Source organism: Bactrocera oleae, chromosome 3 (assembly GCF_042242935.1).
Source record: "Bactrocera oleae isolate idBacOlea1 chromosome 3, idBacOlea1, whole genome shotgun sequence".
Taxonomy (NCBI): domain Eukaryota; kingdom Metazoa; phylum Arthropoda; class Insecta; order Diptera; family Tephritidae; genus Bactrocera; species Bactrocera oleae.
In genome coordinates this window covers 85,138,677-85,166,206 of record NC_091537.1, presented here as the reverse complement: position 1 = coordinate 85,166,206, position 27,530 = coordinate 85,138,677, and the positions used below count along the sequence as shown (strand labels likewise).

The 27,530-nt window shown below is 36.4% G+C and overlaps 1 protein-coding gene across 12 annotated transcripts; it reads right to left on the bottom strand.

Moving 5' to 3' along the window:
* Positions 1 to 2,731: 2,731 nt before the first annotated feature.
* On the bottom strand, positions 2,732 to 27,164 carry LUBEL (Linear Ubiquitin E3 ligase). Of its 12 annotated transcripts, none has more exons than XM_036370445.2 (21): positions 26,642 to 27,152; positions 25,903 to 26,294; positions 19,441 to 19,541; positions 19,169 to 19,373; positions 18,970 to 19,106; positions 17,687 to 17,815; positions 16,794 to 17,132; positions 16,225 to 16,509; positions 14,889 to 15,192; positions 13,466 to 14,821; positions 12,861 to 13,081; positions 12,702 to 12,797; positions 11,898 to 12,002; positions 11,353 to 11,836; positions 6,571 to 11,225; positions 6,218 to 6,484; positions 5,846 to 6,151; positions 5,629 to 5,780; positions 5,181 to 5,558; positions 4,087 to 4,255; positions 2,732 to 3,104 (listed from the first exon to the last, which is right to left on the bottom strand). In XM_036370445.2, exons 3-21 carry the CDS (start codon positions 19,513 to 19,515, stop codon positions 3,069 to 3,071), a joined length of 9,699 nt encoding a protein of 3,232 aa, XP_036226338.2. In that variant the 5' UTR covers positions 19,516 to 19,541; positions 25,903 to 26,294; positions 26,642 to 27,152; the 3' UTR covers positions 2,732 to 3,068. The 12 variants fall into 12 exon arrangements, with proteins under 12 accessions (XP_036226338.2, XP_036226339.2, XP_036226340.2 ...); XM_036370446.2 differs by having other exon boundaries at positions 25,903 to 26,527; positions 26,705 to 27,152; XM_036370447.2 differs by having other exon boundaries at positions 25,903 to 26,527; positions 26,748 to 27,152.
* Between the last annotated feature and the right edge of the window lie 366 nt (positions 27,165 to 27,530).

Below are 27,530 nucleotides of genomic sequence, written 5' to 3'. Positions count from 1 at the left end.
TTTACTTCGTAATAATATACACAAGCATAAAAAATTGCTAAAATCAATTATACACCATACTTGGAGCTCCATAAGAAAAGAAAGACAGGAAAATAAATGTTTGCTGTCGACATAACCCCATTAAGAGGTCAATAGTGTTTTGTTGCATATTTTTGATGAATGATATACAATCTGTTTATATAAGTCCACATATGTATGTATGGTATATATATATTTTGTGATGCTTACTATTCAAGCTGTTTTCTTCCAGAAAATTTCAAAATTTGTATTACGCAAATATCCATGGTCGCCAATGTGAGTCACTTGCATTAACGGATGTTCCCCCACATGAAAATAGAATTGGTTATGCGTAGTACAAACATACATATGTGTATACAATGGCTAACACCTGACGTAGTACGCTAATTAAATTTAGCTGGATCCATTCATTATTGTGTCCATTTAATATTTGCCTTTAAAGTCATAAAAATTCAAATCTAAACAAATCGATTTTATGAATAATACAAATCCATCAGCGGACAGTTTAAAAATGGACAATTGAAAGTAAACAAAAAAAATATTTTTTTTTTCACAAATTAGTAGTTATGTTAACCCGTTGAGAATATATGTGTTTGATTGCACAGTAATTGCTTTCTACGAGGAACTTAAGAGGTCTCACATCAGTAAGTAAAACTTTTCGACGAGAATAGGACTATTTAACACTAAAGCCTCATTTCCAAAATATTTTTTCATATATGCCTAGGAAAGTTTGAAGTCTACAAGTTCTATATATTGTTTTGATAAAACCACCTCAATTATTCTACTTAAAAAACCCTTATGCTCTATGAATTATTCTAAGCAAAAAAAAACACACATTGTGACAGGCGTTTGCCCATACCTTTGTTCCTACCAACGGTTTTACTCTTACCCTCCCTAAATGTTATATTCAAATTCGGTGAAGAAAGAAATCTTGATTTAAAACTTATTAACGCGTTGCCATTTGGTTTTTGTAGTATGAGGGTGAGAAAATACCCCAAACATCTGGACCTTATCTTCCCCTCTTTTTCTCGTACCTTTTTATTTTTATTTTTCTTTTTTGATCTACTACAATTAGGAACGCAGGTCCATTCCGACACCTAAATGCTCTTAAGTATTGATCGAAAAGACTCTCGAAAACCGACATGCCTCAAATTAGTTGAGACGGTTAATATCAATGTCGGCTTCTTCACTAGTTTCGCCGAAAATAGGAACTCCGAGTTTCAACCTCAGTCTTACAAAAGTGAGACAATGGAGGAAAAGGTGGCTGAATGTTTTCAACCTTTCTTTCTCCATACAACTTTGGCAATTAGGCCAGAAGGATCTGACGGTCACACAGGAGCTAGTTGTTGACCAGCGCCTGCTAAGCTCACACAAAGTCTGGAGATTCAGCGTTAGAACAAAATAGGGAAACGGAAAACCAGCTCGTTCGTAATTCGATATATTCGAGACAAGGGTGCACTTTCTTGTGAGCCGGTCAGCTAAGCAGTTTAGCTTGGCTGTTCTATGGCACTCTTATTCTTTTTTATTCTCATTCGGATTATTTTGGTTTTCTGAAGCCAGTTTTATCAGATGTCGTTCCTTTAATACCTAACCCCAAGTTTTCATTAGTCTCAAATGCTTTTGCTATTCAGAGCAACATCTTATACGAGTTCTGTAGAATGTTAAATTTTACAGGAGTTTTCTTGTTAATATTTATATAGAGGGTACTCAAAGTGTTAAACAAATTCACACACAATTCCAGCACATTAGGGTAGGTGCCCACGCAAAAATCACCTGTCTTTCACAGCGGACGCACCTCATAACACCCTTTCGAGACATAATCGATTCGTAAAAAAAAATCAAAAAATGAATACTAAAATTATTTGGAACATGTGCTAGAAAATGTTTTGAAAATTTGATACGGGAAATGTACGGACCATAAAATGAAATCGTTTGGAGCGTGTGGCCGAAGCAAGTGCATCGAACGAATGGAATAAATATCGAATGGCGTGTTGAAAGGTGGGTTTATTGCACTGTATGTTGAATAAAAATGTTAAATTTTCAAAAATGCGATTTGTACAAAATCATTTTGAAATGTATACAACGCAAGTATTTATTTAAATGGAAAAATCGTATAAAAATATACGCCAGTCGTTATGATAAGCAAACTAAAATAATGGGCATGAAGACGTTGCACGTCAAAGTCAGCGCATGAAAAGCGAATAACTTAATTTGTGAGATATTTTACAAAAAAAAAAAATATATTTTACATACAAATTTTTATTTTATTTTTATTTTTATTATATATTTTTTTTGTTGTTGTGCGAAATTCGTTAAAACGGAGAATTGTAATAAACGAGTGCATTGACGTGATGTCGCGTTGACATTGATGTGATGTGATGCGATGTGATGTGTTAACGTGTGTATTTATATGAATGTTGTTATGATTTGCTACTTTATGGCGCCCACAATACAAGTATTTTTATTGGTATTATGTACATACATGCATGCATATAGTATATGTATTCGCACAAGTATATTTATATAGAATGCGGCTTTTTGACCCTGAAATTTGACAGTGTTTAATACTTGTTGACGCGCGCATATCCCCTATAATCACTTTTATGAATGTAAATACATATAAATATTTGTGTGCATGTGCGTTTGCCTTAAGTAAGTGAAGTCTAAATAAACAAAAGTCAACATCTAAGCAAAAAACTCATTTATCTTTATGTATATAAATACTTTATTCACTAGTTAAGCTTTAGAAAATATAAATTGAACATTTACTCATAGTAATATGGATTAGTAGCGTGGATAAGAGATATACAGTGGACTGCGACGAATATAAACATACATAAGACAATGAACAAGTGGAAATAAAAAAAAAAACAGAAAATTTGTTGAAAATAATACATTAAATTTGCGTTCAATTTTAATTTCTTTCCTTTTCATCTTCTCAAATATTTGCAGTCCACAACATCGTTCGCTCGTACATATCTCGTTCATATGTTGCTTGCATATGGTTGGGTTTCTGGTGCATTGGTCCAAGTAGCTTGTGGCACACTGTCTCATGTCGTTTCCAGCGGAATATTTTTCTTTATAACCTGTTGAATTGAAAATAGGTAAATTTTATTTTATTAATAATTTATTGATGTTTTTATATAGGTATATCTGGCAAGTTATGATACATTTTAATGTAATAAATATAAATAAATAGAGATATAGAACTAACAGAAACATACAAACTACAAAAAAAAAAAAGAAAAACCCTTAACTTTAACTGCACCGAAGCTATATACCCTTGACAGGTGCATTTTATATAGCTTAAAAGGGTATAAAAATATCTTAATCTTTATTTTGATCGGTGAGTTTGTATCGCAGTTATATGGTGGTCCGATCTGAACAATTTGTTCGAGGTTTACCATATACCGTTGCCTTGAATAATAATCCATGCCGAATTTCATGAAGATATCTTGTAAAATAAAACAGTTTCCATACAAGGACTTGATTGTTCTAATCGTTTAGTTTGTATGACAGCTATATGCTATAGTCCTTCGATATCGGGGATTTCGACAAGTGAGCAGCTTTTTGGAAAGAAAAGGTGGGTTGCAAAATTTCAGATCGACATCCCAAAAGTTAAGGGGAAAATAAACTGATATTCCATAGCCATACTGCGTTGGAAATATTTAACACATTATTAAAAATGAATGTCATTGCGGACAGATGGCAACTCTTTAAACTCATCTCCTTGTACTCGTATACTCGTATACCATATTGTTTTCTTGCGTATCTCTGTACACCTATTTACATTGTTTTAGTTAAATACAAAGAGGTGGCAACCCCTTTTGTGTGTTTTTTTTGATACCCGCGCGCCAGTCAATAGTTTTAAGTTCAAATAAAATATACCTAATATTATTTTTCAAAACTTTATATTTAATAAAAATTGTAGGGCAGCCAATATACAATTTCATTTTTATATTAAATCGCATACTATTACTGAAGAAAGTTGTATAAATTAGGAATCTTTGACGATTGGTCTAATAGTAGCCTAATAATAGTATATCCACATCATTTCTCTAAACTTACCTCAGAACACATGCCTTTATAGATTTCATCTGTATCCCATGGACCTCGTTCCGGCAGTCGTATATCTCGTCGCCGTAACTCTTGCACACAATCGGTTAGGTCGAATATGGGCAGTGGATCAATGCGCGCTTTAGCCACTTTGGCGGTCAAGTACTCGACGTAATGGGTGCTGAAAAGTCCAAGTAAAGAGGGAGATAAGCTAATGTTTTTTATTTTTCGAAGAATGGATTTAGATATTGGCGGCAGATATTACCTACAACGATATCATGCATTGATTATGCAAGCAGCAATACTTGACAAAGTCGATTTATATTTTATATAAGTTTTACTTTTGTTTCTTTGTTTTAGTAACATAACTGAACCGAATTTTAAGCCTTTAAAGTAAAAGTGAGATTCGGCTATTTACACCTGATTCTAAAGTAAACTTGTTAGCAGACCCTTTAGTACTAGTTTTTTGCATTTATGGTCTCTAGATACTGATACTTAAAATAAATAAATATTAAAAGAAGAAAGACAAAATAGCATTTAAAAATATCGTTTGTTTTTATCTTTGGCCGCTGGCTGATAACTAGTTTTTTCAGTTCAAAAAACTCGATGGTTAGATAAACTCGATAGAGACAGATCTCTGAAAGTAATGGTATTTTCAAAAATCGAATAAAAATTTGAATTTCTTAGATTTTTAAATATCTTTAGACATTTATATTCCTTTCCGTAAAGTTGAAATAAAATATGTTTACGCAAGTAACTTCATACAATAAAAGGAGTGGCACGTCTAAAAAGCACGCTGAATATCGATTTAAGCTCTAAATATAAAACTTTTTATAATAATTTTAAGTCCTTGTGGTTTTCAGCGCTTATTCAGTTAAGTGATTGTTAGCTAAATTAAGCTTAAAATAAATATGGTTGAAAAATCTGTCATGGAGATGTTTAATTGTGATATCCAACGCACTTTTTGGAATATCATTTTATCTAGGTGTCCGAAACGCAAAGCAACGGTTTTTGAAAAAAGTGATAATTGTTAGGTTAAATAATCTTAAGAATATTTGAATGGTCTCGCTTACTTCGACTAAGTCCGATCTGGATTTCATACTTACCGACACATTCCAGCGTGTTTATCTGGCACCTCGCCACTGCATACAGTGTCTACCAGACCTGTGGGAGTCTCTTTCTGCAAGGGTATTGGACAACGCGGCATTTTTGGTGTTGCTGTTGAAGCATCTTCCACGTGGTTGTTAGGCAACTCTACAGGATCTTCATCGTATTGTATATTATATCGTTTAAGTAACATTTGTAATTGTATGGGTAACTTGTCACGCAAATAGAAAAGACAATTCCGTGGATGATGTGCATGTAGACCCAATTTGGCACAATACGAGGAGATTGTGCATTTGGCGCCCATCATAAATGGCTTACCACAACCATAACAAAATTCATACTTGCATTGCGTGCAAGTGAAATGCATGCAACCACCTCTGGAAGAACAAAGTAAAGATAACTTTTAATTTGGAACTCATAATAAAGAAGTGCATCATGCAAACGAACCTGGCTAGCGAATATCTAAATTTACATTTAGGACAATCAATGCCATTCTGTGACAAATGCTCTTGAACACCCTGTGCCTGCACTTCCGGATCGTTGGCTTCCTTCCATTCTTTGAATTGTTCACATAAAATACCCTCGTGTTGCTTTTCCCACTGGAAAAAAAAGGAGTGTGAAGTATTTGTGTTTGATATAAGTGCCATTATACGCTTGTACTCACCGTCTTTCTACACTGCGCACATGTTACGGATCCACAGTCTGGACAAATGAGTCGCTTCTGCTTAGGTCTCGCGAAGAAACCGGATGAGCATTGTATGCACCACTTGAAATTTGGATCTTGCAACAGTGTGCGATCTCTTAGTTTTCTCTGGAATAACTCATGCACCTCTTCATCTAAAATGTTCTTAAGAAAGATATCCAAATTCGAGAAGTATTCCAAATTCTCATCCTCGTGCTCATTATGTCCGTGCAATTCAGGCAGCTTACAGAACGGGCAAGTGCAGTCGTTGATGCTGCGATCGGTAATCTAATGAACAATTTAAAGTTAATGTTTTTAATCTAAACAAAAGAAATTTTACGGTCGGATTCTCACCTGCACTGTAAAATATGTTTTGGCACACTGTTTGCAACATTTATGTGTACACTTGAGCATCGAGACAATTTGATTCATGGGATATGTGCCCATGCAGAGTTCACACTCTTGTTGTAGCATAGAGATGGCTTGATCGAGGTCACTACATTCCTTGGCCGCCCACAGTGAAACATCCTGTTGGAACCGCATATTGACCAGAGTGGCAGCTATTTGCGCTTCAGCGATATTTGTGACTAGTTTCTCGTCGATGAATTTTTGAACGAGCACCTATTGATAATTATAAAAAATCGAATATTAAATACAGCGTTCATATCTGCCACAGACACAACTTTAGCAAAAGCGACAACAATTACCTCTGGCGGCACAATTTCCGGTTCTTGTATGCTGGGGTACGCCCGAAAAACTGGCACACTTATCTTGCGTTGACGTATCTCCAGCGGTTCCGGTTCTTCCTCACTCGATGTCGTCTCAAAGTCATCATCTGAAAAGCATGTTTCGTGATATTTCTTCTTAGGTATACGTGGATGCGTGCGGAAAATGCTGGTTACCGCAGTAGCTGTGGAACTACTGGCACCCGTTGAAGTGCTGGGCATAAATTTAGTAATAGCTTCGGTTATTGACTTCTTACGTACTACATTTGGTGGATTTTTGGGTGGTTCTAAACTTGTCGTTAACTGTTTCTGCTGATTGAGAAACTTTTGCTGTATAGTCTTTACCGAAGAAATGCCAATGGGACCTGGTGGTCCGGAAAACGATTTCGAGCGTAAAGGTACTTTTTTTGCTGCTTGTTTTGGTATTTTGCTTTCCTTCGCTTTGGGCTTATCCGCTTGAGGTTTAATAGCCAAGACATTGTTTTTTGGTGAGATAAGTTTATCGTTTCGTGCATTGTTCAAAGCGTTTCGTGCAGCTTTTGAAGTGGATGCTTCGCGTGCATCGTTTCTTATTTGCGGAATCTTACTTACTGTGCCGGTTTTAGGACTTGTAGCAGGTTTAGATACCACAAATTTGCTCGTATTTTGTTCTGCTGGTTTTTTTAAAGCCGTTTCGTTTAAAGCGTGGGCAGCGCTGTCAACTGCGATAATCTCTACGCTCATATATTGATCTTCAGCTTCTTTGTGTTGGACTGGAATTGTCTCAATTTGTTCTTCGGTCTCAGCTCGTAACTCAGTTGGAGCAGTTATGTCTACCTTATCATCATTTCTTGCGCTTTCTGCTGTTATTGTAATACTCTTTGCATTTAAAAGCACGGCTTCTGCGGGCAGTTCTGTTTGATTCTCGGTTTCGATTTCGTTAGTTGAAGACTCTATGGGGTTAGCATTAGCATTAGAATCAGGCACAATTTCATTTTCAAGCTTGGTCAATAAAGCATTGTTGGCGACTTCATGATTTGTATCAATAACATTTGAGTTTGGGGTATCGACGGTTATTATGATTTCGGTATGAGATGATGGGGTAATGATAGGATCTTCCATATTGGTGTGCGTGGCACTAAGATTTTCACTTTCATGTTCTGTGTTATGCTCATCGCTAGGAGCTGTAGAAACTTCATCTGTAATTTCGATCACATTGACCGCAGCGGTAATATCTTCTTTAACTACACCGCCTTCATCCTCAGCGCTCAAACCTTCCTCATCTTCTTCGTTAAAATAATCTTCATCATCAATATCATCCTCAGTTAGCTCATCTTCATCATATTCTGTGTCTTCTTCCAGCGAGCCCTCCCAATTTCCATCGTCTTCATCATCATCATATTCATCTTCATCTGTATATTCGTCGGTGTATTCCTCTTCGGAAGATTCGAAGTCCTCTATATTTATTTCGTCTTTCATTTGCTTAATCAGTCGTTGCGTGTCTTCAACGAGTTCGGAGAGATTTTGTTTTGAGGCATCTGGAGAAAGCACAAATTCCAAAGCTGCAGTTTGTCTTGTCGTCTTGCTTAGATTTGCATCTATCGTCGGGTCACTTGTGGATTGTTGTAATGGCATTTCTGCTGTATTTTCGGCTACGAGCAATACATCATTCACAGAATGTGAGTGTCCCCGACTAGAAAACTCACTTTCAACGCTATACAACTCAGCATCAGATGTTTCATTACCGTCATGCCTTTCGTGTAAGAGGGGGTTACTTATATTGTTATCAAATTCTTCATCCGCCGAAAGCTCAGCTGCATCTTGAAATACTTCGTTGGTGGGTGATCCATAACTGTACAGTTCTGTGGTGGTTTCAGTTTGTGTAGTTTCTTTTCCAGTCAATTGATTGCCAGATTCTTCCATGTTTGGACTTAATGTTCTGTCTTCTTCTGTCGATTGCTGGGAATCTATTTGGTTGGTCCTCTCGTCGTGCCTAGCTGTGGGTGTTTCTATCACAGTTTGATTGAAATGTTCTTCGCCTTCTGTTTGATTGATTTCCTCAACCGGTACCAGCAAGACTGGTTCTTTCTCTTCACGGTGAACCATTCCTTCGGATTTGACTTCCACTTGCCCAGTTTCTTTAGCTGTTGGTTGCGAAAGATTTTCTTCTTGAATTTGTTGAGCACTTTCTTCAGAATTATTTTCTCCCTGACTCGTTTCATCGACTGTCACTTGCAAAGGTGGATATTCTTTGCCTTGGTTTTGAAGTTCTTGAGTGCTGATTTCTTTTTCTGACATCAACACCGGAAGCGATTTTTCGTTTGTCTGCATGAGAAGTTCTTCAGTGCTATTTCCCAAATTTTCTTCTGTGGCTTCTGTATTTTGACCTTCTGCTTCTGTTTCAGTGTCTGCTTGAGCCCTGTCCACTACCGAAGTCGTCTCGCCATCGAATTGATTGTGCTGATTACCATGGTTGGTATTTTCGGTTATCTGACTAGTATATTTTTGTTTGTTGAAGTCGTCGTGTATTGAAAGAGGTTGTATTGTCCCGCTTATTTGTGTCACAACTAGCTGCTCAGCTGTAACCATTTCCGTTTGTGGATAAGCCGCTTTGTCCGCAGAAGGTTGTTCTCCGTCGACTTCATTCAGCTGTTCACTTGCCTCTTCTGGCTTTTCGGACAAACTTTCTATATTGTTATCAATCTGGTTATCTTCACCTACAGCGGTTCCATTAATTGCATCGTTGTCTAAAATAATATATATTTCCTCTGCTTCTCCACCTGTTTGATTTAAAATGACCGCTTGTTCTAATGTATCTCTAGCATTGTTAGTTGCTTGGACTTCATTCTCAGTTGTTAGTTTGTTACTAGTTTGGACAATAGTTAGTTGACTAGGGTGTTTGGTTCTTTGCTCACCAGAAAGTCGACTTGCGCTACGACGTACTGGAATTTTCGACACTTTCGGTTGGCGTTCTTTGGTGTTTAAAGCATGGTTGTTGGCTTCAATGTTATCTGCGGTAAGGGACGTGGTCGCATCTGCATGTTGATACTCAGTCGATTCTGGAGCTTGATGGTGCGAAATAGCTCCGTCATTATTTCTTAAACCCTCTGTTTTAATGTCTTGGTTTTCGGTTTTTTCTTGAGAGTTTATATTTTTTCTTTCCTTTTGGTCTATACTACTATTTCTTCGAATGGACGCCGTTGCTTTTATTTCTGAGTCATTCGCATTCTTTGACTGATTTTTTCTCTGACGTTTCTGCATCTTTTCATTTCTTCGTAGTTTTGTAGTTTCAGCAGAGTTTACAATAGCTGGTGGTTCTATTTTCTGGGGCGCAGGTGTCTCTAATATATTAGCTACAGAAACTTCGGTACTAACGCTGGCAGTTTTCTCTATAAGTGTGGTTTGTACTTCAGCTGTGGTTATTGTAGTGTTCATTTCGAACGCGTCGATATTTGTAGTTGCTCTTGTAACCTCAGAATTTTCGCTTACTGTTAGGATTTCAGCAGTTTGTTCGGTCGCTACAAAGTCGGGTTCACTGGGTAATTCAATTATTTCATAAACTGTCTTGTCAGTTTCCTCAGTACTGGGCTTAGTAATCGCATTTTCAATTTCGGTTCTTTCATTGTCTTCGATGATTTCAGTTTGATCATTTGCTTCCATATCATTTTCCATTGCTTGCTGATTTGTTTCTGTATTTTCGCTTTCAGTTCTTATTTCTTGTACTTCTTGAGGAAGATTTTCATCTGCGACTATACTCTCTTCGATGATTTTGTCGGATTCGGTTTCTTTCTCAGGAACCATCGCACTTTCTAGAGTTACTTTCGTTTCCTCTGGGGCTTGATACATTTTATATATACTCCTCTCAGCATCGTTAAAGCTGTCTAACTCGAATTCATCCTCATGTTCTCTATCCAATGCGCGATCGAATTCCATGCGGAATGTTGCAATTTCTGCCGCATATATGAACTCGGGTGGCACCAACTCCCGTATAGACGCTTCTTTTATATTTGGTCCAATGACTTCCTCCAATATGAACTCCTCAGCATCGATTGGTGGTGGCTCTGGCGGTGTTACCTTTTGTTCTAAAGATGTGTCTTTATTTGCATTGACTTCCATTGCATCTTCTTCCATGAGTTCTAACTCCACTTGTTGCACCAAGTTCGGTACTATTTCCTGAATATGCTGCCAAACAAAGTTCTTCACATCCAATTGACTCTGACTTCTACTATTTGAATCGGAGGTTATACGCTTGGCATGCTGGGTAGTTATGGGGCTTTTCATCAGTATTCGCATCATTTCGGGATCATTTTCATTATCCATTTCACTTTTTCCTAAACTATTGGCCAACATCGACTCCATAGTTTTGAGGATCGGTTCAGTTTGTTTCGCTTGATTTTGCTCGATATTACCAATAAGGGTCTCGAGATCTTTTAACATGTTTTGATTATTAAATGCGGGATCGTCTAGATGAAATCTGCTTGATGATGCCTCTCTACTATAAGGACTATGACGGTAAATGCTATCGTACATGGTATTACGTAATTCGTTAGTAGATGATGCGTGTGATAGCGTGGGATGATCAGTTATGAAAGCAGCACCAGCTACATTCGGTGTTTGATAACATTCCGAAGCGTTTGCGCTGAGGAAATCATGAATTTCTATAATGAGGAGAGAGAGATAGAGAGAAACAAAAAACGGTGAAATTAAAAATATAACAAAAGTGTTGGCGTAGTTAAGATTGTTGACTGTAAAGAATTTGGGTGGTGCGAAAATATTCACACTAACCTGGCTGAATTGTATGCTCCACTGAGTTGTCGCCGAAAAAGTTTACACCACTCTCATTCTCAACACCAGCTGGCGAGCCACGTATACGCATTAAAAATGGCTTCAACTGTGTGCGTCCCAAGTCCAGTAGCGCCAGATCTGCATTACCTTGATGTATAGTCAACGCAGTTACGATGTCTTCGCGCGAGTAGTTTCCTTTATTTGAGATCTCGCGGTACTTCCGCTGTCGCTGTTCGATACATTCTGATACCGCTTGCCATATATTGCCGCCATGTTGACGTAGCGCATCTCTCGCCTCACCCTGTGATACTGTGCCGATAATATTCTCTACACGTTCCTGTCCATATTTCGTCGACAAACTTTGTACGGTTTGTATAAGTTTGTGCCAGTTTTCACGTAACCATTGTACCGGATGTACTGAAGGACCACAATACTTCAGCGCTGCATGCAGTTCCTCTGCTGTGAATTTATAGAGCTCGGCTTCCTGTTAGTGTGTGGGAATTGAGTATTTTTGATTAAAAAAAAATTGCAGCGAATCTTCTTACCTTCAGTAGTATGTAGAGCTCAGTTTCGGGCTCTTTGTGTCTAGGCTCGTAGTGGGGCGTATCTGGTGAGAAAACACTTAATGGTGAAGGTGCTTCACGACGTAGCTGGAATTATTAATATCAAGATTATATAAATAAGTGTAACTATAAGTATGTATGTTTGACTCATATGCAGTCAAACAAGCTTTCGCTATTAAGTTGACATTTTTATATTGCTTTTTTAATCTAATTCGTAATCTAAGTCTCTGTCAATATTTAGGAAGGTTGGATGAGGTTTTAGTGTTCTGAAAACCTTTAACTTTTTATTTAAATAAAATGATATCCTTACGAAAATACTTAAAACTTTCCATATCAATTTTTCATGCTAAAGGGAAGGTTTATGGCAGTTCAGAATATATCTAGACAGTATTGCGAGTTTAAACACTAGAATTTAGACTATAGAGCTCGGAACTCCGATCCAGTAGTAAATCTCTCTTAAAAATTTGGTTAAAATAACTGCCTAAACGTGTTATAAATATTTAAGGTTTTGTAGATATGGAAAGATGGTAGGTATTTAATTGAAGAACATTTTATACCTAAGATATATGTAGTCGAGATGGAGATATTGAGTGAGTATAACTATGAATGCTGTGGGGTCTGGAGTGCGATTTGACCGACTTGACATAACCGAGTACCCGTATATCTACAAACAAAGCAAGATATTGTACAGATGGAGGTTTTTTGTGGACATAACTAAGAACTCTGTGGAGTGTGGAGTGAGGTTTGACCGATTCGATAAGAGCCAGCCTCTGCTTATCTACAAACCTGTGTATTTTCGTTGTAAAACAAATTGTTACTTCCAGTGGGCATAGTTTCTGTGACACTTGGTTCGCGTTGTCGTAAAGGTACCGTATCGTAGGTCTGTATAAAAACAACAATAATGTTTACACCAACTAAGCATTAAAAAAGAACAATTACGCCTACTTGAGTCGAAATACTTTGCGGTGGCGGCGAAGTGCCAGTTTCCTTCACGTTTCGCTGTATACTTGAGGTTTCCTTAGTTTTCGTTACTTCCCGTATGGGTGAAGTGCCGCAACTAGTGGAGACCTTGTTGCTCTGTTTGGACTTTTCCGCTTTACGCATTATCTCATTAGCTGTGGTCTGTATGTTATCATCTAAAGCGGCCCACACATCCTCAACGGTTTCTGTAAGTTTATATAGAGAGTTCAAAGTTAGGCGGATGCCGGGCTTAAGCGGGGCTTGTGTGTGTGCATAGACGGACATGAGGGACTTTGAAATGGAAGAAAACAACAGTTTTTGGTTGGAACAATAGTCGTAAGCATAATGAAAGTATATTTATTTTAAATTTATTTGTTTTTATAAAAAAGTTAGTGAGTATTACAAAGAATTAAAAAAATAGTTGTTGCAAAAGTAAAATACCGAAACATAGGGTAACAAATTAAAAAGTTTATGTGTTATATAGTTAGTTAGTAAAGTTTATATATAACTAGTGGTTCACTTAGTTTATGTTTATACGAGCTTCTAATTGATTTTCGTTCCTTCCAAAAATGTGATTTTCTTGCTCCTACCTTTCTTCTTCGCTAGCGTTGAGTTATCCGATTCATTCTCGGATGAAGTGATCTTGAGCTTCGATATGCCATTCGTCAGATTACTTATGATGCTCTGTGTGACGCCGGTATTTCGTTTGAGTGCAGTTGTAACCGTTCCAGTTGATGTGCTGGTGCTGGTGGTTGTACTGTTTACTTTGTCTTTTATTTTCTCTTTAACTTTGTCTTTCGGTTTGTCTTTCGTTCGTTCTGTGCTGCTGGTTTGTTTCTCTTTATTTGCGATAGGTCTTTCTGGACTGATCGATGGTTTTGTTGACCGTTCCTCAACTATGGGATCTTTTGTGGGAGCTGTTGTTGTAGAAGTCTTGCGCGGCACACGGCTAGGTGTTTTACAACAGATTAAACAGATCTTCACATTCGGTTCGTTAACATATGTGCAGAATTCACACTCCCATTCATGATCTGGCGTCGAGGGTGGTGGACCTAAGTCATCCTCGTTAGTTTCATCGGTGGGCGCCACTTGTGGCGCATTATCTTCCTCTAATCGAGTAACTCCGACAGTGTCTGCTCTTTCCCCAGCTGCTTTTTCTTGTTCACTTTCAGTCTCTTCACTACCGCTCTCCTCTTCTTCTTCGTCCTCCTCCTCCTCAGTTTCGGCGGCTTCGCTTTTGTCACCCCATACATGGTTCGTTTCGTTTTTCATGATCTCTGATTTTCCAGCTGACACAGTTTTCGTTTCAGTTGCTGTGCTCGTTTTAGCAATCGTCCGACTACCGCCTGCTTGCACTTCTGTAGAAACTTTAATGGGTTTTTGGTGCGCGGCTTCCGCTACTTTCTCTTTGGAACTGCTACGCTTTGTACCCTTATCCAGTTTCTCTTGTATTTTAGCTTGCACCAATGCACGTGTGCCCGATGACTCTGAGTCCAAGTCGGAATAAATGCGCGTGGGTTTGAGTGTGTTGATAAAACCTGGTTCATTTTGTCGACTGCCACTGTTACTCTGGTTCACTGTCGTCCGTCGACTAGGCAACCAATCACTTTGCACTGACTTAGCAACGGAACCGCGCCGATCACGTAGCTTTCCGCGTGTTTGTCGTGGATTTGTTTCGCTTTCAGTATCCATCAGCTGAGAAGCACTCGATATGCGTCGTTGACGTGCGTGTAGCGTGTTAGTCATGCCGGAACGATTTGAAACAATCGATCGTCGATCGTCTTGATCGGAGTCCTCATCATCGGTAAGCTCATCCTCAACATAACTGGTGGTTCGTTGTTTTCGCCGCACCGGCATAGATTTGCGACTCATTGCTGGCGAAGCGGCACGTGATCCGGCTCGTGAGGTCGCGCGTGAACGTGTAGGTGGTGGCATGCCCATGAGACCTGCAAAACGGTTTACAAAAAGTATTATTTGACAAGAAAGCAACATTTTTTATTATATAATCCTTACCTGGATTCATAACAGGCATACCCGCATTGTAAGGATATGGATACATGCCCGCCATCATGCCCGCTTGGTTCATAAAGACAGGTGGTGGTGCCATCATGCCACCAGCGCCATGGTGATGTGGTAACATATAGCCGGCGCCAACGTTGAGCGACAAGTTTGAGCGATTAAGCTGTTGCTGTGAGTTGAATTGATTACCCCATTCTCCGCCCGGCATATTCATTGGCATGCGTTGTTGATGAGCGTGCCAGGCATGCGATTGTGGGTTGGTACAGGTTGCGCAATTCAGATGAGCCATGGACTGAGCCTGTGGAGAAGGTTTTGTAAATTTGTTAATTTTGATCTACTTTTTGTGAAAGTCTTGTCTTAAGTGATCGGCAGAGAATTATGAGCCAGTTTAGGTCAGACTTAGTCTTGTTCACGAGTTCATCGAGCAAATTTTTGTTTCTAGGGTAATTCTCTAAATTAAATTAATTTCCGACCTTTAACTTAAACTCGAGTTTAAATTACAAGCGACAAAAATGCTCATAAGTATTTCAATCTGGACACCGGAAAGCTCTATAATGATTTAGGGGTATTATATTATATATCTGCAGATCGCAGTTTCCCATATAATTCATCATCTCTAAATGAAATTTGTTTTCACTGATCCGGTGGAGTTAAGCTTTGGTATCTACAGCTTGACGGATTTTCCATTTTCATCTGATCAGACCTTTATCCAAATCGAGTTCTACAACATTTCTTCATCAAAGCGAATTTCAATGGACTTTGCTAGTATTCAGACATCTGTCTAAATGCTTCTACGGTTTGACCCATCTGACTAAATTAAGGCTAAAACTCTCTAAATGAAGGTACTATGCGTTGGTCCGGTGAAGTACAGCTTGAAGCACTTTTTCAGTCTCGGCAAATCATACTTTTGTCCAAAAACCAGTTCTTAAAGGTTTCTTTCATCAAAACGAATTTTTTGCGTCAAAAGACTTTGGTAGTATTGTGAGAACTGGCTTATTGATTCTAGGGTTGACCCACTCAACTCAGTAAAGACTACAACTCTCTAAACGAAAGTATTTTTTTTTTTTAATCCAGTGAAGTAGAGCTTGTTTCACCTACAGTTTGTCAAACTTTTCCAGTTTTCTCAGATCGGACTTTAGCCAAAATCCAGTTCTTAAACGTTTTCTTCATCACAACGAATTTTTTGCGTCAAAAGACTTTGGTAGTATTGTAAAATCTGGCTCTGTCTTTACATTCTCTAAGAAAGCTTAAGAATCACTTATTGATTATTGAATATATATACGGATTGCTGAGAGCACTTCAAAAAACTTAACACTTTACTTCTTCTTACCTGCTGCATCGGATTATTCATCCACGCGTTCTGTGGCTCTGGCGCGCGCCGATTTATGTGATTCAAATTGAAGACGGACGTGCTCATACCACGCGTACCCATTTGACCGTTGGCGCGTTGCTGTTGTGCCGCGGACATATGCATCTGCCGTTGATTAAACATATTGTGAAAATGTGTATCATCCGTGAGGTCAAAATGAGATGAATTGATCCCGGACGACATGCTGCCTGAGCGAAAATGTGATGGCGACGGTGAGATGGTTGACCATTGATCGAATGAGAGGTTCTATATGGTGTTTGTTTTGACAAGATGTGTGGCATTGGCAGTGACGTTGTTGTTGTTGGTGTTGGTAGCGGTGGTAGTGACACAATGGGACGTATTTATGTACAGACGCACGAACATAAATGAAACAAAAACAATAACAAACAAATTAGGGTTATGTATGTACGTCACGAACATGTGGACTTCTGATGGTGTGTCTGAGGTTCCAATGAACACCGCTTTAAATGGCGAGTACTAATTGATGACGTAGGAAGATTTTGTATATAAATTTTGTACTTTATAATTACCTGATCAGTAACAGAACCATCCGTGTTGCCCTTCAGGCTTTCCTCTTTGTGTTGACGATAGCGTTGCTGCAGCAATGTCATACGATCCAATGTGGCGCTAGCCTTACTCTTAATCTTCTCCAGTGTGACGGACGGTGGACGTTGTATGCTATCGAAGACCGACTTAGGCGTGACCGAACGCGACGATGTGTGCTCGCTGTTCGGCGTCTTGGGTGTATCAGGTAATGGGCGATTCATCAAATTCAGTCCGTTTTTGAGCGAACTGACGCGATCCTGCCAGGAGGTGCTCTTCAATGAGGGTGTCGGCGAGGGTGGTATTGGCAGCGTATTCGTGTTGACCTAATTGGAATTGAGGAGTGGCAAATTGTGCAAAGTACACTTAAAACAATTGAGTGTTGTTGTATTGTTGGTAGATTTCCAAAACTCAGCGTACAAATGCATGTACGAGTATAACGGTATATGAGAAGAATTCAATAATTTGAGTTTTGTTTTGAGTTCGAAATTGACAATTTGAATTTTTATTGAAAACACATTTTCAAGGCGTTGCTTGCGCAAACTTTGACAATTGTGTTAGTGCTTAGTAAAATTTTTAGCGCCGAAAATAGTAAAAGTAGAACTATTTACATAGTATATAATTAATTTCATAGAATGCAGTAAATTAATACGCTAAATTCTGGTCAAATAGTTTTTCGAGGTAAAAGGCAGTATTATAAAATATTTTTTTTTGTTTTATTAAAGCGTTGTGATTTGGCGCTTGCGCGCTCTATTTTATGGAAGCTTTGTGTAAAACGTCGTAGAGAGATTAAGATTTTAGTTTATTATTTTCTTTTCATATGAGGCGTTTTTTTATGACTTGGTACCGAAATCGCTTATGAAATCGTGCAGAAGCGTACCTGTTCCTTGCGCGGCAGTAGTGGTGTAAATCCGCGTGCCTTGCGTCTTGGTGGTGCCACCGGTGGTGTCGGTCCATTTTGTCCGGGTAAAACTTTCGGCGGCAATGGTGGACGGCTCTGATCAATGGCCTAGTGGAGAAAAGGAAGTGAAATACACATTTTAATATTAATTTCGATTTATTATTATATTAAATCGATTCCTTACTTGTATATAACTTATAATCTGTTGTCTATAACCTATAATCTATAACCTATAAACTATAAACTATATCTTATAATCTACAATCTATAATCTACAACCTATAAACTATAAACTATATCTTATAATCCACAATCTATAATCTATAGTCTTTATCTAAAATCTATAATCTACAATCTATAATCTATAGCCTATAATCTATAATTTATAATCTATAGTCTATAATCTGTAGCCTATAATCTATAATCAATAGTTTGTAATTTGTAATCTGCAATCTATAATCTATAATCTATAAACTACAATCTATAATCTATTCTACAATATTCGAGGGAGAATTACAGGTGATTATCGATTATATAATTTCTTGAGAGTTACTGATATTATTATCTAGACCATAATATAATTCAAGAATATGTCTAGAGAAAATGTCACCATAGGTTATTATCGGCTATTTATTTATTTGTCGGGTTCTGATATTTTTCTCCAGATTATAATTTAATCAAATACCAAAATTTATAGACAGATTCATTACTTTTTAGTTTTATAGGCTTTTGAGATATCGAGCGTATGTACGATATTCAGGATGGCCGAATTGATTTGAATTTACACTCGTGTAAATGCTAGAAAAAGCATTATCTAATAATCCTGATACAATGAACTTAAAATGATTTTGGAGACCTAAAAATAGTTCCAATTTTCTACCTCGAAGTGTTTCTATTTCTGGGAAATACTAACAACATTTAGATTATATTTTAAAGAGTCCTTAGAATGGTTGATTTTCTAAAGTAAATAAGTAAATAGGGTTTGTGGGATTGAAAATTTGAGAAATCGATCCCTTTGCCAAACTTCTAGTTTTATATATTATATTATATTCTAATCTAGTTTTATATATAATATTTGCACATATATAACATCACTGATATTCAAAAAGGAATAGCTGGAAATGGAGCGAAAATCTTTTGATTTTTTACTAAAGTAATAGAGATATATTATTCGACAGTGATTACAAATATTCTATAGTTCAATTTTTACCACACATAAAAAAGAAATTCAATTTCTTTTAATTTTTTGAAGATATACCAACCTTTCGCACATGCGTACGCCTCTTGGGATGCTTGTGAAACATATCGTCACATGAGGCGCAAAAGATCTGCTGTGCACACTCCTCACATGTGACCCAGGGATGATGTGAACCGCAGAGCGTGCATTTCAGTTTTGCATCTGTAAGAAGTCAAACCAAAATCAATAAAGCAATACTAAAAATCAATAAATCTTATGAGTACCTGGTGTGCTTGGGGTTTTCGAACGACTGCCCGCTTTAAGAACTTCATTCGAGTATTGCTGACCAGAGAACTCGATGACTTCATAATCAGGTTCGGGTAGATTCTTCGTTTTCGGTGGCAAAACTGGCACTTTAAGGGTATTATCCGACGTCGTGGGTGATGGTGGCGGTGGTGGTTTCGGACCGACGCGATCGTGAGTTTCCGTCTTTAAATATGTGTTATATAAATATATAAAATAATAAATGGAATATGTTCAGAATAATTATACGTACCACCCATTTTGGCATAGTCAACACATTACGATTTAGTTTGGTTGAAAAAGTGTTCGCGTTCGAATGCGTCGCCATATTTCTATCTAATCGAGTCAAACTGTCTGAAAATAGATGCGCAAACAATTTTATGAGTTCATTTTTCATACAAACATATTATATAATAGAATGCAATAGGGTGTAGAGCAGCATACAACATACAACATTTGCATCTGTTGTGTTGTGGTCTCTTTGTTCTATATATTTAAAAATAACTTTAGTATCTGATCATAAAAGTTTTGGACACAAATTTAATGTGTTGCTGGATGCTTATGAAGTTCCATGGAATATCTAGTATATCTTCGTAAGTGCGTGTATACATATATATACATACATTGATATTTATGTTTGGTTTATAGCTACCCAACTTTGTAGCGCTGACATAATTTGCTTTAAGTGCAAACAAGTGGTGTGTTCATTATGATTTTGCTTTTAGCATAAAATATAATTTTCTCAAAAAGTATCGCAATACAAATTTTGCTAAGCCGACACACTTGTTTAATCTATTAAGAATCTTTTTGAAGCCATTCCTGTTAAGAAAATAACTAAAATAGCACTCCCCATAGTTAAACCTAAGTATCTACCACGTTGGAGACTAAGTTTTTTCAGCAAAGTCATGAGAGAACGGAAAGCCTCCAACCATCTTAAAGTCGATCGAAGAGAACATAGCTCTCTTTTTGCAGAGATGTAGGAGACTCATCTATTCTTTCTGAATACCCACTCCTCCAAACACAGTTCAGCAATGATCTGATGCATTTGATAGCTAGCAATCGCCAACACTAAGTTGAAATAGAGAAGAATTACAATTATTGGGTGAATTTGTTTTAAGATAATCTCTTTTGTGGCCCCTGCTGGTAGATTGTTATGAGAACCATTTTCAAGATCAAATATAACTAGGACTGATCCATTTAAACATCGCGTTGGCATCAGAGAGATAGCAGAGTATCGTAACATCGCTTATAGATCCATATAATTCCATACATTTTGGTTAATGTTTTGGATATAAAGCTCGTAAGGACTCGTACCAAAAGACTACTTCGAGTAGAGGTCGCAAAAGAGATGCTTGACATCCTAGCTGAAAATTATTATATATTCGAGATGTATGTTTAAGAATATGACGTAAAAATTGTGCACAATTTAGTTTTTGGGCTTCAAAAATGACTGGAAACCGAAAAAATCATCACAAAGTAAGTAAGTAAACAGCCGGATTTGTTGGCAGAAGATTCATAGATTTTCCACCACTATATATAATATAATATAATATATTGTTAGAGCCCGTATTCGGCAGATTTGACTTCCTGTGACTTTTTTCTGTATTCGAAACTGAAAAATCCGCCCACGGAGAACGCGCACTAAAGGCCATCCGAGCCGAGTTGTATAACAAGTGTACGGAAAATTGAATAAGAGTTGGCATGTTCGTATCGGTTAAGCGGCCTACTACGCTATCTAGGAATTTGCTTGGGAGTTTTTAAAAAATTCCCTTTTTATACCATGAAGTTTACAACACCCAGGAGGCAACTTTAGAGACCCTATAAAGTATATCGTATATATGATAAGCGAGACTTACTGAGTCGATTTAGCCATATCCGCCTGATCTACGTCTGTCGAACTGGTCCCTCAGTTATTGAGATATCGATCAGACATTTTTGCACAAGTCTTTTTCTCCCCAAAAAGCTGTGCATTTGTCGGAATTGTCGACATCAGACCACTATTGCATATAGTTTCATTACGTGTATAAACCGACCGATCCAAATCAAGTTCGTATACGGAAAACTTGTGTATTTTACAAGATATCTTCACGAAATTTGGCACAGATTATTACGCAAGGCAACGACAGAATCTTCAAATAAATTTATCAAAAAAGTTCTTGTATGGAATATTTTTTATTTAACAAGACGTCTGCACGAAATTTGGCAAAGAAAATTTTAGAATCTTCGAACAAATTTTTCAGATCGAACCACTTTAACATATATATAGCTACGATACAAACTGATCAATCAAAATTACGATAAAAAAATTTTATATTATTTTATGCTGTAAGAAATGCACTTTTGAAAGGTTTTATAGCTCCAATGGAGCTGAAGTCAACATGTTTTCTTGTTTAAATATTTTTCGCTGTTAAATATTTCTCGCTAGGCAATTATAAAATGATTGAATTCGATTTGAATTTTTATTTCGTGTACCACAAAGTGGTCATTGCTCTAGCGATTATGTCTTTCTCAGTGTACCCATCCATATAAAATGCTCACAATATAAATTGTGTATTGAAAGGAATTTAATTTGTGGACAAAAAACATAACTTCACTACCACAACATTATAAACAAAAGTGGCAGAAAAAGTAGAGACCGTCTATAAATACATAGCATATTAGCATATAAACATATATACATATTATATATACACACGAATATTTGTGGCACGCCACTAAAACAAACATTTGTGACGCAAATTAACAAATGCTATCAATCGTCTGATCTCTTAAAATATAATTTGCTACAAATATTAGTATATAGTGTTCATATATATTTTTGTATGGCTTTTATTGCGTTATGTGTAAATATGTACATCAATATGAGTGCATGTGTAAATGAGAAAATATATATATATTTTACATACATATATATATTATATATATACACAGTTTCATATAATCACATATGAAAATGTTGGTGTTGCAAAAACGTGATGCAAATGTGACTTAGGGTATGTTCTCATTTAAAAATAGTTCGTAACCACAGAAAAAAATTAGAGAATGAACTCAACTTAAAAGTTAAGATATTTCAGATCGATTTATATTTGATTATTATCGATAATATTATATTTAAGAGCATTATTCATTTGTACTTAAATTTCTCAATTTTCAATAATTATATAATTTTATTTTCGGCTTTAAAGGGCACACCTACGGTGAGATTTAAAAAAATTTAACTTATGTTTTCTTATTCAGATGATATATAGTTTTGAACGGATGGAAATTATCATTCCTCTATAAAAATGCTCGAGTTCTAGAGCGTAAGGCCTCAATTATTTTATGTGTCTTACGATTTCTGAGAATATAATCTGTCATTCATATTATAATTATATAAAAATAAAATATATAATTCATTTAAGATTGGTTTGTGGGTTGCAAGAGGAAGGCTTTCCTTCAATAATTTACAACACCAAAAATCACATAAAAGGCTGTTTGGTTGCACCTGTAGACATTGACGATCATTAGAAATGTCAATCTTAAAGTCAAATCTACTTTCAACTGCTATATAAAAGCCTAAAATCAGACCAAATTAGACAGTTTGTTTAATTTTGCTATTTTCTTAAATAGGGATACTGTACATACATACTAGTATAATACCATAACATTTGAGACTCTGTCATGCCACTATACTTGTGGGTTTTGTACCTAGGTTATTTGAGCAATTTCGTGGTGGATTTTAAACAGGCATCTATATATTTGACGAATGAGAGCATTTTACATAGATATTAATCATCTTTTGGAATGAACTATATATAGTAGTAGTATAGAATGACTATAATTTATAGCTTTCATACAGCCAATTTATCTCAAATTAGACTTTGTAGCATAATCTCGTCGAAGGAAACAGCTTCGAACAGTAATTCACAATTAATATGGGTGTTTGTAGTATTTTGTAGTCCACCAATACTAAGAGCGTTCGAAGGGACCAGCTATATTGTATAGTGGTATATAGGTATCATATTATTCAATATGTTCATTCATTAAGCTTAAACCCACTAATATAGCTGCCTCTGTTATAGCTCCGTAGTTGGAACAAAATTGGTAAGGGTAAACACTACTTATATTTATTTCACCAAAGTCATTGAAGTTATTGAGTCGAAACAATTATATCGGGAATGTTGAAGGGTTTGAATATACATATATATGTATATAATGCTAATAAATTGTTCTTAGAAAATTCCTCAAAAATACTACGTATTGAAATAATTTCCTCAAAAAGCCAGGGGATGTCATTTCGTTTACTGATTGACGACTCATATGAGACTTGAAGAGAGGAGATCGTTTATGGCAGCGACTGTGTGAAAGAGCGCAACAATCTCTGAAAACTTCTAAGTTTAATTTTCGTAATATCGTCTAAAATAATTGTAAAATGAACCAAAAAACAAAAAGCATAGCGTAAATTTGTAAAATAATTATATTTTGATTCCCTGAACAAGGTATTGGCGGTCCAGTCACTTTTGAAGTAAATTTTTAGTTAACATTTTTTTTGGTTAAACAATTTTTTTTTTGGTTTAAACTCTAAACTAACTAAAGGAAAGCATGTTGTCGTTTAAGACTTTGTTTAAAACTCTAATAATGACCACAAACATTTGTTTTAAGTTGATAACTTTTAATTAAAGATAACGAGCTTATAGAACACTTATCAAAAATTTTTAACGAAATAAAAATTTTTACTCGAAATTTACTTTAAAAGTGAGTGGGCTTGCTCTAGATGTTGAACTTTTTTTTTTCCAAAAATTTTCCTTTTTTATAATCTACAAATTTTACCCTCAGGCTAACCAAAAAAATTTTTTTCGCTCCACCCTTATGTATATGGTGCAACCGAAGTTAACGTTTTTTCTTCTTTTTTCTCAATTTTACAAAATGTTTTCGGTATAAAGGGTTGGCAACTTAAAATAACAAACCTCTAAAAAAGCAAAATATAGACGCTAAAAATTAATATGGAGGTGTCCGTGCATTACTTTTTAATTTTATTAAATACGTAGCCAAAATATCAATTTTGTAGCAGAATAACAGAAGAGTTCCACAAGTAAAACCTTTATTCAGTTATTTTAAATAAAATTTTTTTCCACAAATAGACCTAACCTAATGTCTTATATTTATTTTCAGCATTTTACCAAAGGTTCTATCGAAAAATAATTCTAATGTTAGGAAACCATACGAGTATTTTCCAAATTTCACACAGACAAATATATGTATAGTGTATATAAGCAATATAACTCAATTAAATGTGGGCGACATATTGCGGCGAATTGGCAATCAATGACAAAATCTTAATTTTATGCTCAGGAAGTCAATTAACAGCTGCTGACAGTGCTGTGAAGGTGCCTAAATATATTGTAATTTGGCGCAATAATAATATGTGCATATATAGATATATATGTACATGCCGACATATGCATATTTGTATAATATATATACATTAGGATGAGTAAAAAAAAACCGAAGGTGTTTTTCTCGCTTGGTACTCTGAAAAGTTGGTTTATAGACACCTCTAAGAAAAGCGCTCTAAGTGAGTGCTCTTAATTGTAACGGCAAGGGCCTTCACCAGCTTTCTATTTTTTTTCTTATTATCAAATAAAAAACATGCATATTTCGCTTCCAACTACTTGAAAACATATTTCGTTTTGTGAAAATTGAATGCTCTACAAAATGTTCTCCTACAGGTTTTTCGTAAACTTGACCCTTTAGTGGAAATTAACGGTTGAAGTTTGACTATTTTAAGACAAATTTGTTTTTATACCCTGAACAGGGTATATTATGTTTGCTACAAAGTTTGTTATACCCAGAAGGAAAAGTCTGAGACCCTATAAAATATATCTACAAGTATATTAATGATCAGCTTGATGCGTTGGGTCGATTTAGCCATGTTTATCTGTCTGTCTCTATATATGTTATACGATCTAGTCCCTCAGTTTTTGAGATATCGATCTGAAATTTAGTACCTAACCTTTTCTCGCCAAGAAGCTAGTGATTTGTCAAAATGGACGATATCGGATCACTATAGCACATAGCTGCCATACAAACTGAATGATCGGAATCAAGCGCAGGCATGGAAAACATTTTTATTTGACGATATACATATATTCACGAAATTTGGAACGGATCATTATCTTAAGCAGTAATGGAATCTCAGAAGTAATTGTTAAGATTGAATTACTATAGCATATAGCTATAAGACAAACTGTATGATCGGAATCAAGTTCTTCTAAGGAACCTTTTGTATTTGTGATGGATATTATAGTTTCGGTGCAACCGAAGTTAAAGTTTTTTTTTTTTTTAATTTTATAAGTCAATGAAAAACAAACATTTTAAATTGAAATAGACTAGCGCAGAAGCGTTTGAAAATGCTAAAAATCGGGAAAAGGAAGCGGTGGACGGGATTGAATTTTTAATGGTTAAAACGGTTTATCTCCATTTCCGGAAAAACTACGTGTCCTATTGGAAAAAGTTATATGACAATATTGTAAGTAATGAAAACTTGGAAGACCTTCCCGTTACATTTAAGAGCTCATACTTGGAGAACCTTTCTGAGAGGTGTCTGCTCACCAATTTTTCAGAGCACGAAGCAAAAAAAAAAACATTTACTTTTTTAACCCACCCTAATATACATACATACTAGACGCGTTGCTAAATCAACTTGTGTAATTCTTTAAAACCGGCAACCACTTACCCGCTCTTTGGGCCGCTACTTCCTTAGTTGACTTAACAAATTTTTGTTTGTTTCTTCGCCAAAATGCAATTTATGCTTGTAATTCTAGTGTTTTAATCAAGCAAAGCGCACTAATATACACACACACATACACTAATTAATCAAGATACACACAAACACGTTGACAGGCAATTCGCTTATAGAGTTGCCACTGTGTTTGCTTGTGTGTATTTGTGTAGTGTATCTCTGCTTGTATGTATCTGTGTGTTTATTTGCCACACTAATTCCCAAAATATGAACAAGATGTGCAAGTTAAGTTAGTCAGCGAGCCAGCCAAGCAGCCAGATAGCCAAGCAGCCAACTAGCCAGCCCAGGGAGGTGCTGCTCTGTGTTATTTTTGAAAATTTTCTGTGCTATTTTTAAAAAAAAAAAATTCACGATTTCAAATGCGTTGCATGAAGTTTTCGCTTTTCCAACACCAACAATTGCACACAAAATGCAGAATTTATTAAGTTCACTTGCAAGTTTTTCACTGCACTACATTAACACACACACATATGCGTGTGTGATCGACTAAATATATATACAATGTATATGTATGTGTGTATGGAGTGTTCCAAAACGTGCGGCAATGGTGATTGACAAGCTATTGCACATATACAACACTTAATTAAAGTTGATACAGTTGAGTTGAGTATATATATATATGTACATAGATATATACAATATATACATATATTGCAGCTATTTATATATATACATAAGTAAGTCGGCGCTGTGATGCGTGTGTCAACACTTTCCAAAAATAAAACTTTTCACCAACTTTTTTCCGATAGTTTTGTCACAATTTTCCACAGTTTTATTACCGTTACACGCACGTCTTTCGTTGAGTTTTAATTACAGCACTTATTCAATAGCGAAATTTTATATTAAATTTAAGATATTTTAGGCAATCTTAATCGGCACAACTGCATTTATTTGGCAGCCAAAGTGGCGAAACAATGTCAAACGCTTACATAACGCGCGTTTCTAGTAAAGCAAGCAAGGCATTTGTCGTCTGCTTCCGTTTGCTCGGCGGCTGGTTCGATTTCTGGTTTACAGTTGTTCTCGTTGAACGTCGTCTCGATCGTTGATCTTCCACTCACAAACTGAATGTATTGTCAGTTTTCGAATTCGATGTTTCCCCCAAAAATGATAATGCTCACAATTTTTGTTAGCCTTTTTATTGTACTATTTCGTATGATTGTCGTGGTTTGCGTGTCAGTGGGGATGAGCATACCGCAGCGTAGCCGGAAAATTGAAAATTCGCTCACGTCGAGTTTGTCAACTGAACGACCATGGCTGGTCCATTGGCCAATAGACACAGCAGCCGGTGTGTATGTTATATCCGTTCTAGTTGGCATTGTCGGTACTTGTGTTTTTGTTGTTACTAATGTCTGATGCGAGCGGAATTTGGACTTTTGTCGTGTTCGGCCGCTCTTTTGGTACACATTCTTGTGTTATGTGGCAGGAGAACTGAAAAAAAGTTTTAAAATACTCATTTAGGCTCCTGAATATAGTGCTCTCTTTATAAAATAGCCGAGTTTTTATTGATAGCAGGCATGTAGTTTGGTTGAGAAGCTACTCAACTACCTCGGATGACACCAAAA

What these genes read in the sequence shown, in the direction of transcription:
- LUBEL (XM_036370445.2), bottom strand. Translation starts at nt 19,515, where the DNA reads ATGGCGACGCATTCGAACGCGAACACTTTTTCAACCAAACTAAATCGT. An exon ending in GGAGCATACAATTCAGCCAG is followed by an intron (nt 11,226 to 11,352) that starts GTTAGTGTGAAT and finishes TCCTCATTATAG; the next exon opens with AAATTCATGATTTCCTCAGC. An exon ending in CGGAAATTGTGCCGCCAGAG is followed by an intron (nt 6,485 to 6,570) that starts GTAATTGTTGTC and finishes AATTATCAATAG; the next exon opens with GTGCTCGTTCAAAAATTCAT.